This window comes from Gymnogyps californianus, chromosome 1 (genome assembly GCF_018139145.2).
Source record: "Gymnogyps californianus isolate 813 chromosome 1, ASM1813914v2, whole genome shotgun sequence".
Taxonomy (NCBI): domain Eukaryota; kingdom Metazoa; phylum Chordata; class Aves; order Accipitriformes; family Cathartidae; genus Gymnogyps; species Gymnogyps californianus.
The window spans coordinates 186,943,422-186,958,402 of record NC_059471.1 but is presented as its reverse complement, the minus strand read 5'-3'; the positions used below and the strand labels follow the sequence as shown (position 1 = coordinate 186,958,402).

Genomic DNA, 14,981 nt, shown 5'->3' with positions numbered 1-14,981 from the left:
TCTATAGCTCTTTGGGCATCCATATTCACAGTGCAATTCAGCGGCTTTTGCAGTTTGTTTCTTGGCAGGAAACAGCAAATACATTCATTTCCCCAGAGCCCCAGGGTCCCTTCTCTCTTTTGCTCCCCGAGGTTAACAAAAGTGCTTTCCAAAACATTGATTTCTTCACTTTTTTCCCCTCTCTCTCCTGCTTGGTTTTTTTTTCCTCTTTCTTCCTCGATTTCTTTCCCTTCCATCCAAAACATTGTATTCATCTAATACAAGAGCCATAATCCAGTTTGATAAAGAGTAAGTGGTACCATGGCATATGTTTCCTTTTCCTGAACAAGGAGTGGAAAGCACCCTGGATAATCCCACTTGTTTTTTCCACTGCCAGAGTCTTGGCAGAACCTCTTTCTGGACTTGTATAGCGCAAAAAGGGAGGGAATCCCCAGGTTCAGATTTGATTTTTGCATCTGCTGTAACTGTGCTCTCACGCCAGCGCCCACCTCTGTGCAGGTACACTCCTGGGTAAATCTGCAGTTTTGTTTGTTTGTTTTTAATTACACAGACAGTAGAATCCGCATCCTTACTAAAATATAGAAAAACCACAGGCACAATGCAACCAACTGTGTAAGTATTTCTTCATTGTTTGGCTTATAAATAAACTTTGTTTACAAAAATACAAACAAGAAAACCCTACGCGCAACACAAAGCAGAAGTTCCCATACCCAGATTTATCTAACTTACAAACGAAAATCGAGCTTTTTATTGGATTAAACACAAAAATGTGGATATTTTATATGCATATAATAATACAGTGATGGTGTATTATTTACTTACTCTATATTCCAGCCTAGTGAATTACACTGGATAGGGTCACACTTCAGAATATTTGCACAGTTTCTTGACCAGTTGGAATATGGTACAAATGCAATTTTAATTTATTTTCATTCCTACATATTACGGTGTAAGCAATTATGAAGTTATTCACCTAAAATTAAACAGCAAACCACATGCGCAGTGTTCTTTACTAAATGGTATTACCCAGAAGGCATTAGCCACTGCAGGTAATCCTTTGGGAGTAGGACCGGTTACTACTTCAAAGTGAGGGTCTGGTCTTCATTTGGCTTGAACAGCCTGTTTTAATGACTCTAACGCTCTCTGATGAGGGCAATGGAGAAACTACATTGTGTGTGATTTTTAAATACTCAATTCTGTCTTCAACCTTTCGAATACAGGGTCCTTCCAAAATGAATTCTCTTCAGTAAAATCTTTGTAATCTGCTTGTGTTTGCAGTGTTATAAACATTTGCGCTTTGCTGCTGGATGCTTGATGTTTTGGAGTAGCATTCTTTTAAATGTTACTAGCCTATATGTTTGCAGTATCAGTGAGCACAGAAGATCGATGATACGATATTTATCCTCATGCCATGTACACAGCAATAACTAAAAACAAAGTCAAGACTGATGCAGTCAAGTTTAGAGTTTTTGCCTTTGTGTATTTTAAACATGAAGGTTTTCTTACATGTTAATAAGATAGATATTCCTACCACTTCTCTCTTGTGTATGCATAGAAGGATAAAATCTCTGGTATGCTTTTTCTGTAAGTGTATGCATATTAGAGGTGTACTTGTTTTAGAATGTGATAACTTAGAGTCTTCCAAAGCCAAAAAAGGTGATGAGATGAGGAAAAGCAGCTTGATGGAAAATTGGTATAATGGTTTTCTAGCAATAGTGAAATGTTTCTCAACAGGGCATTTGTTAGCTAACGATATAATCTGTGTGACCTTGTATATGCTCTATATATATGGTTTCTCTGAGTGTTCAAAGATACTAATTAGAAAAAAAATAGAAAATATAATTATTGAAAGAACTAAGGTATTTATTTTTAGGAATTACACAGTTAAAATAATTTGCTGAATATATATTCAGCCTAATATTGTGGATATTGTAAATATTTTTTATTTCCTTGATATTCTATACATGTTTCTTTATATTTTCCATAAGCTGGGAGTCTTTAAATAAAAAAACAAGACCCACTTACTCTTTTGTACCCTATATGCAAATAAAGTCACATGTTCTGTTTAAGACAAGGTAAATAATTGCACCCAAAAGTGCAGCTGGCAATAGTGGGTTTTAACTGGAAATGCGTTAGAGCTGCTGCCGAAATCTTCATCTTGAAACTGAAGTGCAGTGTAAAGGATTCTGAAAAGAGCCCAACTACATCTATTTCATGAAATACAAGCTTACCACAGCTGCACATTTATTTGGGGATGCTGATGGTGCTGCAGCTTTTCCACTGACAAGGGAAAGACCACAGTGCTTTCCTACAGGGATCTGTCCTCCCTGCCTTTCTTTCCTTTCCTGTTTCTGTTGTCCTCCAAATCACCATCATCACTGTCAGAACATGTTATCAGTTATGGATTAGGATAAGGACATTGATCTGATAAGTAATGAAAAAAAACTAAGCATGCTCTTAACTGCTCAACTGTAGCTACTGTAAGCTAAATTGTTGCTTTACCTGTATACAGTAAATGTTTTAGCAATTTTAAGAGCAAATTATTATTGATAAAATACTGATCACTATCAGGATATGGACTTTGCTTTTCTTCTTAGGCTATTTTCATTTGTTTCTTCTGCACCCTTTTAATGGAATATGTAGGTCTCTTGAAAGGTAAGGTTGAAAATTGCAAGTCTGGCCTGCATTATGTAACAAATTATTTGAAATGCAGCACTTTTATTTTCTTTATACTAGTAAAGAAAATCAGTATATTTCATTTAACCAAATTCATTCTCCATTCATGTTCAAGGAGTCAAAGAAATTAAGAAGTTTAACAGACTAACTTCACAGCACATCATAAGCTTGTTACTTTGGAGAACAAATAAATTTTTTTTTTCCATAACTTTACAACCCACTTTTTAATGCTTGCAGTGGCATCTAAATTGCTTCCAAGCCAAGGGCAAAGGTCTTATCATTGAAAAGTCATGCACGATGGGGGGAAAAAAGAAAAAAAAAAGAAAAAGAAACCACAAATCCCCTCCCTCCACTGAAGACATTCTCTGTTTAAACCATTCCTACACCATGTATTCATGTCAACTGCATCATGTTGATTTGTCTCTACAATGTGATGTGGGTTTACTAAAGGATTATAGGGCTGCACACATGCTTTTTTTAAACTCTGCATGCATGGCTGATTTTGTCTTAGTATATAATACATCAGTTAATTCCTTTTGTTTGTTTGTTTGTGTCTCCAGTGATGCAGAGGACCATAAACCTCTAAAAAAAGGAAGCCGGACACCTTCAGACAGAACTGTGAAAAAAGAAGACAGTGATGATAGTTTAGTTGACTATGGAGAAGGTGTAAACGGTCAGTTCAATGAGGATGGCTCCTTTATTGGACAATATAGTGGTAAAAAAGAGAAAGAACCTGCAGAAGGAAATGAAAGCTCTGAGGCTCCTTCTCCTGTAAATGCCATGAATTCATTTGTGTAACCACAGAACTCGATCCCCTTGTCTCTTCAGTTTGTTTAAAGCACTTGTACATCCTCCTTCTCATACTATGAACATGCAGGTAACGGAGCTCCTCACCACAAGATGTTTATGCTATGAGAATATGCAGGTCAATACAGTTATACAGCATAATGACACATTAAGTGGTATGTTAGTATGAAATTTTGTTCAAAACTTGGGTATTTTTACTTTTTTTAAAAGGAACTGACACAAACAATAACATCGACTTGTAATTTTGTTTCCTGTTGAAAATACAGTATAATGCATGGAAAAAAAATGCTACACAATTCACAGATAATCTCGTGTACACTATAAAACCATGGTTTGACAATTTGTTATGCAGTCCTCAGCTGAATCCCTGGATATGAATTCCGTTTTCATTGTCAGAGTGTTATAGTAGTATTATATAGAACTTCAATGTCTTTGTGGACATTGTTGTGAAATTGGTGACTTAATGTCTAGCTATCATATGTCTTTTTGCAAGACAGTTAGGAACAGTATGTACAGTATATAATTGCTAAATGATTTAAGTATGACACTTGCATTTGCTGATGCTTAATGAGACCCTATTATCTGCTCTTTGCTCCTATTACTTTATAGCCTTTTTAATCTATCAAGTATTACAGCAGTACAGTGTTCTATTTTTACATCAAAACACATTGAATTGATTTTAGGGCATAAAAGATACGCATTGCAATGCATTTTGGAATTTGTACAGTCACTGAAAGAAAAACTTTAAAAATGAGAGAAAATATTCCAGAAAACACAGGGCAAAATACATTCAGTGCCTTTATACAATATGCATTCCATAATGCGCTGTACTACTAAATCAGTTGGTGCAGTAAACTGTGATTAGCGGACTACTATCATTGCCAAATAAAGTGAAAATGTGAAGAAAAAAAAGTGTTATGAAACTGTTGTGCTAAAAATGGAAGGTTTTAAATATTTTAAATTACACAAAGAAGAGTATGATTTCTTTTCCTTTAAAAATAAAACAAATGCTTTCTAGGCAGTTACAGCACAACATGTTTTCATGGCCTTAGAAGATTAAAAAAAAACCCCAAACCAAAACACAACCAGAATTAAATTCTTTACGAACACAGCAAGGTGTAAGCTCTTGTAAAATAAATCGTTAAAACACCAAACCAGCCGACTACACCAGCGAGAGTGCGTTTCCCTCTGTGTCCCGGCCTGATCGGTGTGGCAGCTTTGTAATTACCTACACCCTGAAGCAGTGCGGGGGTTACCGCTTGGAACCACAGAACTCAATCTGACAAGTGCTAATACGGTTTAGTGGTAAAGGATTACCATTATCGGTTACAAAATTATTTTCTCGCATACTATATCAATCAAATGTTTACCTCCAGATATAAATTTTTATAACAACCTATGGTTGAAGGAATGCTCAGTTTCATTTGCCAATAAATTGGTTTTTCATAACTTGCATCAAGTTTAATTTTAAGTAAGCTTTTTATATGTAGATACTTTGTTGAATTTGTAAATACACTTAAAGCGTAGATGCTATATGCTTCTAGGTGTTACAGACAAATAAAACAAGAAAGCTTATGTTGTACTGTATAAGAAGTACTATAGCCAATGGTGTGCATGGTATTTTAAAGCATCTACTTAAATATATTTTTTTTTTGCAGTGAAAACGAAATAGTGAACTATTTACTGCAGATTCCTAATTGAACCATTCAGAGCTTTTGCCAGTGCATTACATTAGACCATAGTACGCCTCGCAGCTTTCATGTATATATTGTAGGTAAAGCACAACTGAAGTAATCACAAATGTAAGCTAGCTGTTATAAGCTTCTTCCGCACCTTTGAGCTTTCCATTGATCAGTTTTCTTAATGGGAACCGAAATAAGAGATGAATTCTACAAACACTTGATTACAAAGCACAAAGAGAACATTTCTTAATAAGATTTGCCAATGGTTTTGGTAAAAGAGAAATATAATTTTACTCTTATTTAATTGTAGATGCTGAATTATCTGTGCATGTGGGGGTAAACATACAGGCTCACTTCTGTAATAGTGCAACAGATTTTGTATTAAAAATAAATGTGGTTTTAAAATTTCACTGTTTGTTCTGTTTACACTAGCAGTAAAAATCACATGTGATTCACCATGTAATTAAGAATTCAAAGTAGAAAAAAGCGTGAAACAACTTTGGCAGAAGTTGTTCCCATGATGTTATAGGACTTTATGTACTGCAGTCGAATTATTTACAGAAAGTTGCATATCTTTACATGCTACCATTTGAAAAAATGTGAATTTGTCTAACCATTTCCCATTGAAATCTTCTGCTATTTACATTTTACTTCCATGGATGCTTTATGTAGTCATATTTCTGCAAAGAAAAAAAACCGAAACAGTCATGTTCCATGCCTGCAAGAGTGAGTAAGAGAAAATAAGAATGTTTATTCAAAATTAAGAGCCCTCAGATAGGATCCCAAATCAGGATTTTGTGTCCTAAAGGAATTGTCTGACATAGAAAATTCTGGGCGTCTTGTTTTTAAACAGTACATGAAGTGAGGAAATACTAAATAACATCTTTTACAGTACACAAAATCCATTGCAATGCTCTTTTCCTATCTTGTCTATTCTGTGTATGAATGGAAACAGACTGGGCAGGAGGGCAGCCGCTCTGCAGAGAAGACTGCAGGAGAGCCGTGGATTCCAAGAGATACAGGTGCTTCAGGAGATACACCAGAAAGTTGATGTTTGGCCATGATGCTTGAAAGAGGGATTTTATCACTGAGTCAGAAGCCGTTCGGTCAGCCCTCCTGTGTGTAATTGGAAAGCCCTGGCTATTCCAGCTTCTGTCATCTGCATAGTCTCAGTTCTGGCACCTTCAGATATTGGGCTGCCTGTTTTTCTGTACAGGTATCTGTTGATTTTTCCAGCAATGTGCATTGACTGGGAGATATGAAATACAACTGTTTCTGTTTTGATTAAAGAATAATTCCTGAAAAGAGGGGTCTGAGTTCCCTAGGCTTTGTTGGGACAAAAGATTTCATACGATAACCATTTTTGGAGACACACGTACGTTCTTTGTGCATGTTCCCCAAAGTGTACTAATACGTATAGTTGCTACATTTTCCTTTTAGTGATATACCTTTGCTTTTGGTTTTATTCTCACTGAAGTGATTGTATAAATCCGGAGGGAATTAAAGAGGATACCCCAATGGTAATTTTTCTTGTAATCTTCTATTCTCACATTGTTCCTAGGAAAATACAGTTTCCTTGTGACTCCACATAGCAGAGGTAAAGTGGCAAAAGATTTGGGAACCAAATTCTCTTCATATGCTGCCTGGCCCATTCTAAGACAGAACCTATAGAAATAATATACCAAGAAATATTGTCTACAGTATGGAAGTGTTCTCTGAAAGAAGAATTAGGGAGAAAAGCAGGAAAGGGATGAGATTTCAGTAATTTCTGAAAAGTAATCGTCCTTTGTTGTGTTTCTGTCCCCCTCCCTCTCTCAGTCTTCTCCCTTCTACTACCTTAAGAAAGAACGTTTCAGGGAGCTGGCAGAAGCAGCAAGTGGTATCGTGGGAAGATGGAAATAACTGAATGTGCTACTTGTAGGAATCTGCCCCCAAACAATGCCCCCTGGGGTACAAATAAGTCCAACTGGCCATCATTTTTTAATCTCAGAAGGGATCTCTCGCTGCTCTTTGTACACATGAAGTGGAAACTTTCGACGAAACTGTCAAGATAGGTACATGTCAACAGGACTTTGACAGACAGTAGATGTGATCCGTCGTGACTGTAAGCAAGCAGGAAAATTGTGATCCTTGTGATCTCATGACTTTTGGCAACGAAAATATACACAAAGTTCCTTACTGTGCTCACATGTAGATGAGCTGATAAAAAATTCAGATCATGTTCAGTATCTGAAAGATGGATCCTTCATTTGGGGTTGGAGAACTTTTCCCAACTGAATTTGGCACCATTGGCTTTGTTCCCTGGGGAAGCCCCAGGGGATAAAATTGAAGCCAGCTTGAAAGTAATGGGTTTGCATATGGTACGAGTTGGAGAGTGAGGCAGGGCAGGAGACAGCTCCTGTCACTGGGAGCCGGCCAGCCTTTCAACCCTGAGGTGCTCAGGTAAAATAAAGTTTAGAAGATAATGTGGTTTCCCCGTCAGCTGAAAAAAAAAAAAAAACATGGCATGATGTCAAAAATCTAAGCTGCTACTGTAAATTGGATTTAATTCTGCCTGGCTTTCTATTACGTCTTGGATACAAGTGAAGAGGAGGAAAAATACCTGGTGCCCAGCCTGCCATGTTGTACAAATATGCGTGCCCAGGGTTTCAGACCTGAGCCTTCAAACAGGGAAAGTTTAGACAGTCTAATTCTGGTGCCTAACTTCTTAAAAATTGCTAGGTCTCGTGCTGCGTTAAGGAATGAACTACATTTACCTCTGATAATAAACTATACTTGATAGGTATCTTCCAGAGGGTGCTGCCCTATTTCCCAGTCCAAAGGCCATCAGAGGGATGCTTTGGTCTTGAAACCCAGCATCTTATCTGACAGAGGATAGCAGCCCACTCCATACATTGCTCTGCCTTGCGTTTGCAAAGATCTCGAGGGCTTCAAGACTTCATAGGACTAAGAGGACAAATTAAGTTTTCTAAATGGCAGTATTCAGAATATATTCCAAGTAGATGGTCTGCAATATATGTGCTGTAGTGAGAGAGGCCCTACAGGCACGCTGGCATGAAAAGTTAGCCTGTCCGGCACGGTAAGAAGAAGCAAAAATGAAATTGTTGGGACAGAGAAAATGAAAGAACAAAGGTATAATATTTGAGGCTTCTTGTAAAGATATGAGAAACAGCCAGTAAGATAGCTGGCCTGAAGGGGAAAAGGAGAAAGGCAGCCAGAAGCTACTTTACCCGCATGGGAGAGGCAGCAGGAGCCCTTGCTAGCCTAGTGCAGCACAACCCGCTGGGTGTGGACCAGACTCTCTGTTGTCGACAAACAACATATAATAGATTAATAGTACGCCATTCTCCTTCCAGAGAATTTTATGTTTGGGGTTTTTTTCTATTTATCCAGCTATTGTTTCAAGAGACTTAGAAGGACTTACTAATCTTAGAAACTTCTGTCAAACTTAATTGAAAATTGCCAATAAGCTTGTAGGTTTGGGGTAGGGCAAATAGCTGGACGAAGAAACACACGAAGCAGTTCCTTTAATTTCCTTACTTTCTGAAGCAAGCTAAAACTATCTCCTGGGAAGCAACTGCTTTCTGCAAGTATAGGTCAAGGCCAGCTGAAGAGACCCTTTTCCCTTTGCTTGGGAATTTGACTAGTGGTGTTCCAGTAATTTGAGGAAAGTGGGCGTTTTCCAAGCTGTTGCGATAAGGAAGATACAAGGGAGCCATACAAACTGCTTGGTAAATGAAGAACCTACACAATGAGGACTCCAAACCTGGAATACCAAAATCAATGTGTGTTGAAGTTTCTTCAGGAAAAAAATTGGGGGGTGGCGGGGGAAGGCAGCTAATTGAAACAGTTTCTGGCCAAGTCAGAGGACAGATGAATGGAAAAAAAGCTGACATGGACTGGAATAGTTTGATTTCCAGTAAGGAGAGGAAAAGTGTCCTTTGCTAGGCCATCTGAAGGTCTCTAGACACAAACAGTACATGAGGAAGCACTAGAAAAGTGGTTACACTGCCTACAAGTGAATGCTATAGCTTTAATTTTGTAGTGGTCCACAAGCCACGGTTTGTAGGTGTAATTATATAACTTGAACAATTAGTGAGCCAGTTTGCCAGCAAGAACTTTTATTTAGCTGACATTATTTTTTCTTCCTGGCTTTTTCCCAACAGATGCTTGATTGACAATTTTTGCTTTAATAAGAAACCAGCCTCTGCTGTTCTACTAAAATTAGGCAATGACCATAAACTATCAAAAGGGAAGCTCGTTTATATTTTTCTAAAACAAACTGATTTTGTTTTTTAAATTGAGAAGCAGCCCAGGCTTTAATCATCAGCGTTTAAAAATAACAACTGACCACTAGAGGGAAGTCACAGTTGTTGGTTAGCAGAAGCCTAGGGAAAACTGCTACCCAAAGCAGTGCATCTAAGTTCACATCCCATGTGAATGCAAACACACACACACACATATATATAAAGTGCCACTATAAAACAGTGGCTAATAAGAATAAGACACAAGTTCATAATGATTTGCTTGTTTTGCAAAAAGCAATAATGCTATTTGTGTAAGCAATAATATTAATGGCCTTATTCTAATTCGCCCACTTGTTATCATGATCATAAATTACAGGGACATTTTGGGCAGAATTGCTGTTTGAAAAGTAAATTGGCAAGAACTACAGGACAGGGATGCTTGGGCTGAAATTCAGCAGCCAGCCCTGTCCCAAAGGCGCACGGAAATAGCACTTTCTGGAGGCAGAGGCAGAATCAGAAACCAGCCGAATGCCTTGCTGCGTTGTCGGTTCCCAGATCAGTGTTTGTAGGTACCAACCTGGGCTTGGCAGCTGTACAATAATAAAGGTTAAAAAAACAGCGTTGCCCTGGTTGGTTTGTAGCCAATTAGATCAGCTTTGGGGATTCACGTAAAGCCTCCACCGCTCAGAATGGCTTCAGAAAAGGGAGATGTGCTCCCCGCTGCTGAACCCGCAAAACCATCGGGGACGGGTTCCCCTGAGGAGCCCAGGAGTCCAGCCTGCGCCAGGTAATTTGTAGGCCAGTAGTTCATCTCGCCGAAGGACCGTACTTGATCTGGTTTTGAATTGGTCAGGATTGCCCTTAATCTCTGTGTCAAAGAAGAAAGGCTTAAGGTCTTGACGCATGAAGATGGGAATAGCTGTCACACAGCAGATGACTGCGCTCAGGCGGGGCGGGTGTCGCAGCAGCGGGAGCAAAGCTCGGCGCCGTGCCTGCTCTGCCTGCCCCCCTGCTCTGACACTCTTTAAGTCGCTCCTTTTAAAGCGTGTCCAGGACGGTGACCACTGTTAACCCTCTTGATCAGGACAGGCAACACATAGCACGTTTTCAGTATCACACCACCAGAAGCCCCGTTGGTCTGAAATGAGATGAAGAAACGCTGAATTGATTCGCGTTGTCAGACAGCATCATCTTCAGAGCGACTCTGCCTGCAGGAACCATCTCAGCACGTCAGGGCCCATTCATGTGAGGCGGACAGAGGCTCTGCCCTTCGGGATTGGCATCGCATCATCCCTGCGGTAGCAGCAAGGGGTGGAAGGGGGAGACATTCGCAGGGTGCGCACGGCTTTGTAGCAGGAGACTTGTTGCATGGATCGAGGCAGTAGAATAAAATAAGAGAGCCTAAGGGGTTAAGAAAACAAAGTTTTCAAAACACTACTACAGAAAAATCATCATGTGTCAGCATCATACAAAATACATACGTACAAGACGTTGGAGGTTAGAGATGGGAACGCAGCCACAGGTTAACGATGAACAATGAAGAAAATTTGGCAAATTGTTTCTTTTTGCTGGTGATGAGAGCAGAGATGCTGAAAACTGGAACCCAGGACAGATGTTTCAGACAGAGCAGGCAGTCACCGCCCTGCCAAAGCCATTGAAGCTGCGTTCATTTACACCAGCTGAGACTTCTGCTTGTGGCATTTGAGGCAGGTCTTCAGGCAGAGGTTTGCATAATGAATATTTTTTTAGTGAATAACTGTCTAATAGAGTGTCAGGCTTTCTCCGCTAATGACAGCAGCCTTCAGCAGGGACATCACAGCCACAGCCGCAGCCATTCTACATGCTGGAGACAGCCACATGGCAGAACTGCGGATCTTTCTTTGCTAAATCATGTATTTCAGACTACAACTGAAAAACATTCTACTACAAATATTAAAAAAGCGAAACACTTTAATTATGTAGCTAATTTTGGTGAGATTATTGCTCATCAGTTGTTCACTAAAGATTTGTAATAATAAAAAGAATGTAACAGGACCATTGCAGAGGCATAGTCCATGTTTTTAAGAGGCTCGCTCTCAGAGTGTACATTTTAGTTCTACACACAAAAGCTTGGGGAGAATCATTGCAACATCCTTCTTAATTGTAGATAAAATTTGCTATTTTTAATGGCTGGAATTTGATGTTCCATGTAAAAGACAACAGAAGAAACAGGATGAATTTCCCTGTCACTCATCTCAAGCTTTTCTGCAGGTTTTGTTCTGGTTTTGGTTGCCTGTCAGGCATTTATTTTTTTTAATACATCTAGTAGGATAGGTTTCAAGAGTGATTTACATCCATTCATCACTGGATGACGATGTTTTCAGTAAGATGTTCACAGAAAAATTGCTGTATACCATAAGACTATGTCTGTCAAAAATCAATGTGACAATCAATGCAGCCTAGTCCTGCATTTAGCAAAAGTCTTTCCCTGTAACTTAGATTTTAATTTCAAATAAGCTTTCCATGTGAGACTCGAATTGATGTAAAAGTACGCAGATATTGAATCTGAAAAGTTCAGCTACGTCAGTTGACAAAATAAAAGCTAATGTGTGAAACATACGGATTGCTCTAGTTCAAGACAAATGAAAAGACAGTAAATTCTGGGGGGTTGGTTTCTATTGAAGATAATGTAAAGTGAAAGCTATTGGAGCAGAAATGATAGCCTTGCTAAAAATTTTGTCATTAATTTATGTCTCGGCCTCACATCAAGAGTTATGTTTCCTCTTCCTTGTGCACAGCCTTGAGGAGCCAGCTCCGCTCTGTGGCTGCCCGGTGCCGCAGGGCTCTCTGCAGCGGCACGGTCTCACCCAGGGCCAGATCCCACCACTGCTCCAAAGAGGAAGAGTTACGGGGGGGAAGGTCACGAAAGCAAGGTTAATGCTTAAAGGACATTTGGTTTTCCACCCCTTCAAAGTGCTAGGTGAACCTCTTGCACCGTAACCAGGCACGCACTGGAGATGGTTCCTACAAACAGAGCGGCTGCAGCCACTTGATTTAACTTTGTCTTAACAAATATTTCATTACACATTTTGAATAACTGAGTATAAAGAACTGACTCATCTGGAGTTATTTCTACAAACAGGTGAAGGAAGAGAGAGTAAACCAAGGCTCCACACACCTTTTACTCAGGCCAGCAAATACAAATAGACCAGTGTGTTACTCGATAGCAGGTCAAAGACACGTGAAGACGCCCACCTAAGTCAGCAGGATCACCCCCTTTCCCTACACAGGGCAGAGATTTGCACCAACACAGACGTGAATATTTACCAAGGTTAGGAGAGACCAGTCTGCCCACTGTCATGAGGCTCCTCATCACGGGAACGGCCCCGCACAGCCACTTTCACACACTCAAAGGAAGTGCTGCATTTATTTCCAATGAATTAGTTGATGTGTTTCCTTTGCCAGCACGGGAAGAGCCTGCCTGATCAGAAAAAAGAGGGAACCACTGGCACCCGGTGCCCAGGTCCTTCTGGGCTGGTGTGATGCTGGCGCTGGCAATCAAGCTTTTACTATAGCAAGCGTCCAGTCACTCTGGTCCAGGGCAAAAAAGGAGATGGCCAAAGCAGGACTTGCCTAGAGCTAGGTGCCTAAACCCCTACTGAATTACTCTTTGCCTGGAATGACTGATCACAAGTGAACTGTGCTAATGACAAAAGAGGGCGACAGGGACAGCCATGGCCCCATGGCTGCCTAGGCAGGACATGCTCTGGTGGGTAGAGCCATGTGTCATTCTCAGGATCTCTTTTGCATTGCCATAGTGGTTGGCCCCTCAAATGAGGTCCGACTTATGTAAAAGTCAGTCACCAGATATACTGTACTTTTCTGTTAATTTACGTTGTTGTGTGTAATAAATGCTTGATACGGTAGCTGCTGGTAGGACAGACAATCAAACTAAGTACTGAAAATGAACCCTTGAATATATTGTGCCACCATCCATTAGTACTCGTTACTGACCTCGTGATAAACAGAAGATTTTACAGCGTGTTACGTTGTTGTGCTGCTACCTCACATGCTGGTCAACAGCACACTTAAACTGCAGCGGCACACTTAAACTATTCTGTTGACTTTTGGCTGTTTTAGTTCTGAGAGAGACACTTGAGACATATATGAAGGAGCAGGAATTTAGATATCAGCATGGATTTCTTAAGCACGTTAACGTTACAGTATATCTTCACCTGCAAAACACCCTTCAGAAATGAGTACACCATTATGTTTGTCCTGGTTTCAGCTGGGACATAGTTAACTTTCTTCTTAGTAGCTGGTACAGTGCTGGTTTTGGATTTAGTGTGAGAATGATGTTGATAACACTCTGATGTTTTAGTTGTTGCTAAGTAGCGCTTATCTTAAGCCAAGGACTTTCCAGTTTCCCATGCTCTGCCAGCAAGCAGGTGTGCAAGAAGCTGGGAGGGAGCAGAGCCGGGGCAGCTGACCTGAACTAGCCAAAGGGGTATTCCATACCATGGAACGTCATGCCCAGTATATAAGCAGGGGGAGTTGGCCAGGACGGGCGGATCGTGGCTCGGGAACTAACTGGGCATTGGTCAGCAGGTGGTGAGCAATTGCATTGTGCATCACTGGGTTTTTTTCCCTTTTTCCTCTTTTTTTTTTTTTTTATTCCTTTTCATTACTATTATTATTATTATTATATTTCTTTATTATTATTGTTAATATTATATTTTACTTTAGTTATTAAACTGTTCTTATCTCAACCCATGAGTTCTATCTTCTTTCCCGATTCTCCTCCCCATCCCACTGGGAGCGGGGGGGAGGAGTGAGGGAGTGGCTGCCTGGTGCTTGGCTGCTGACTGGGGTTAAACCACGACAATGTTATATGAAACAAAAAAGCACGTGGGATTATTTTGTCCTCACTGCATAAAACACTCATAGAGCTAAATCCTGAGAAAGCTTGTGTCATACAAAACGAGTATATTCCTGAGCTGCTGCAGGCTAGCCACAGCCATGTGCTGTGAATCACACGGTGCGGCTCAGGAGTGATCTGTAAATCTCTCCGTGTTTCATTGCTCCTAACAACAACAGGCAACAAACTGAAAATGCATTGGTGCAACTCTTCTAAAACTGAGATGTTTTTTATATAGTTTGGCTGGATAAATATGTTCATTGAAAGGTTATTGTCCAGATTGAATAGCTCCAGGAATTCTGCTTCAGTTTTGGTATGGGTCCATGCATCATCCTTTCAGGAAGGGTTGTCAACTTCATTAATCTATGCACTACTGATTTTTTTCACCTTCTAAGATCCTAATAAGCTGCACACATGCCTAACCTTGAAGTGATAGCCCAAATCATATTTAAGGAGCTGTGTTCTGGAATAAAACCACAGACGAAATTGAAATATAAACTGATTAAAATAAATGGCACATAGCCTAGCTGCATGTGACCAAGTGATAGTAATGCGATATTGTAATTACTGATTGCACCCTACCTTTTCAACAGGTGTGCTCAAACCACATCCAGAATGTATATATATTTCCGCTAAAATATACATATACCCAGATATTTTCACTCATAATTT

The 14,981-nt window shown here is 39.8% G+C and overlaps 1 protein-coding gene across 27 annotated transcripts in view; it reads left to right on the top strand.

Moving 5' to 3' along the window:
* The window catches only part of NRCAM (neuronal cell adhesion molecule), a 74,137-nt gene extending 68,329 nt beyond the window's left edge, over positions 1-5,808 (top strand). For 25 of the 27 annotated variants that reach the window (XM_050911613.1, XM_050911779.1, XM_050913168.1 and 22 more), the window contains one exon: positions 3,237-5,808. In XM_050911613.1, the coding sequence (XP_050767570.1) occupies positions 3,237-3,474 (238 nt within the window). In that variant the 3' untranslated portion in view covers positions 3,475-5,808. The other 2 variants (XM_050912915.1, XM_050913485.1) reach the window with 2 other exon arrangements.
* Positions 5,809-14,981: the final 9,173 nt, after the last annotated feature.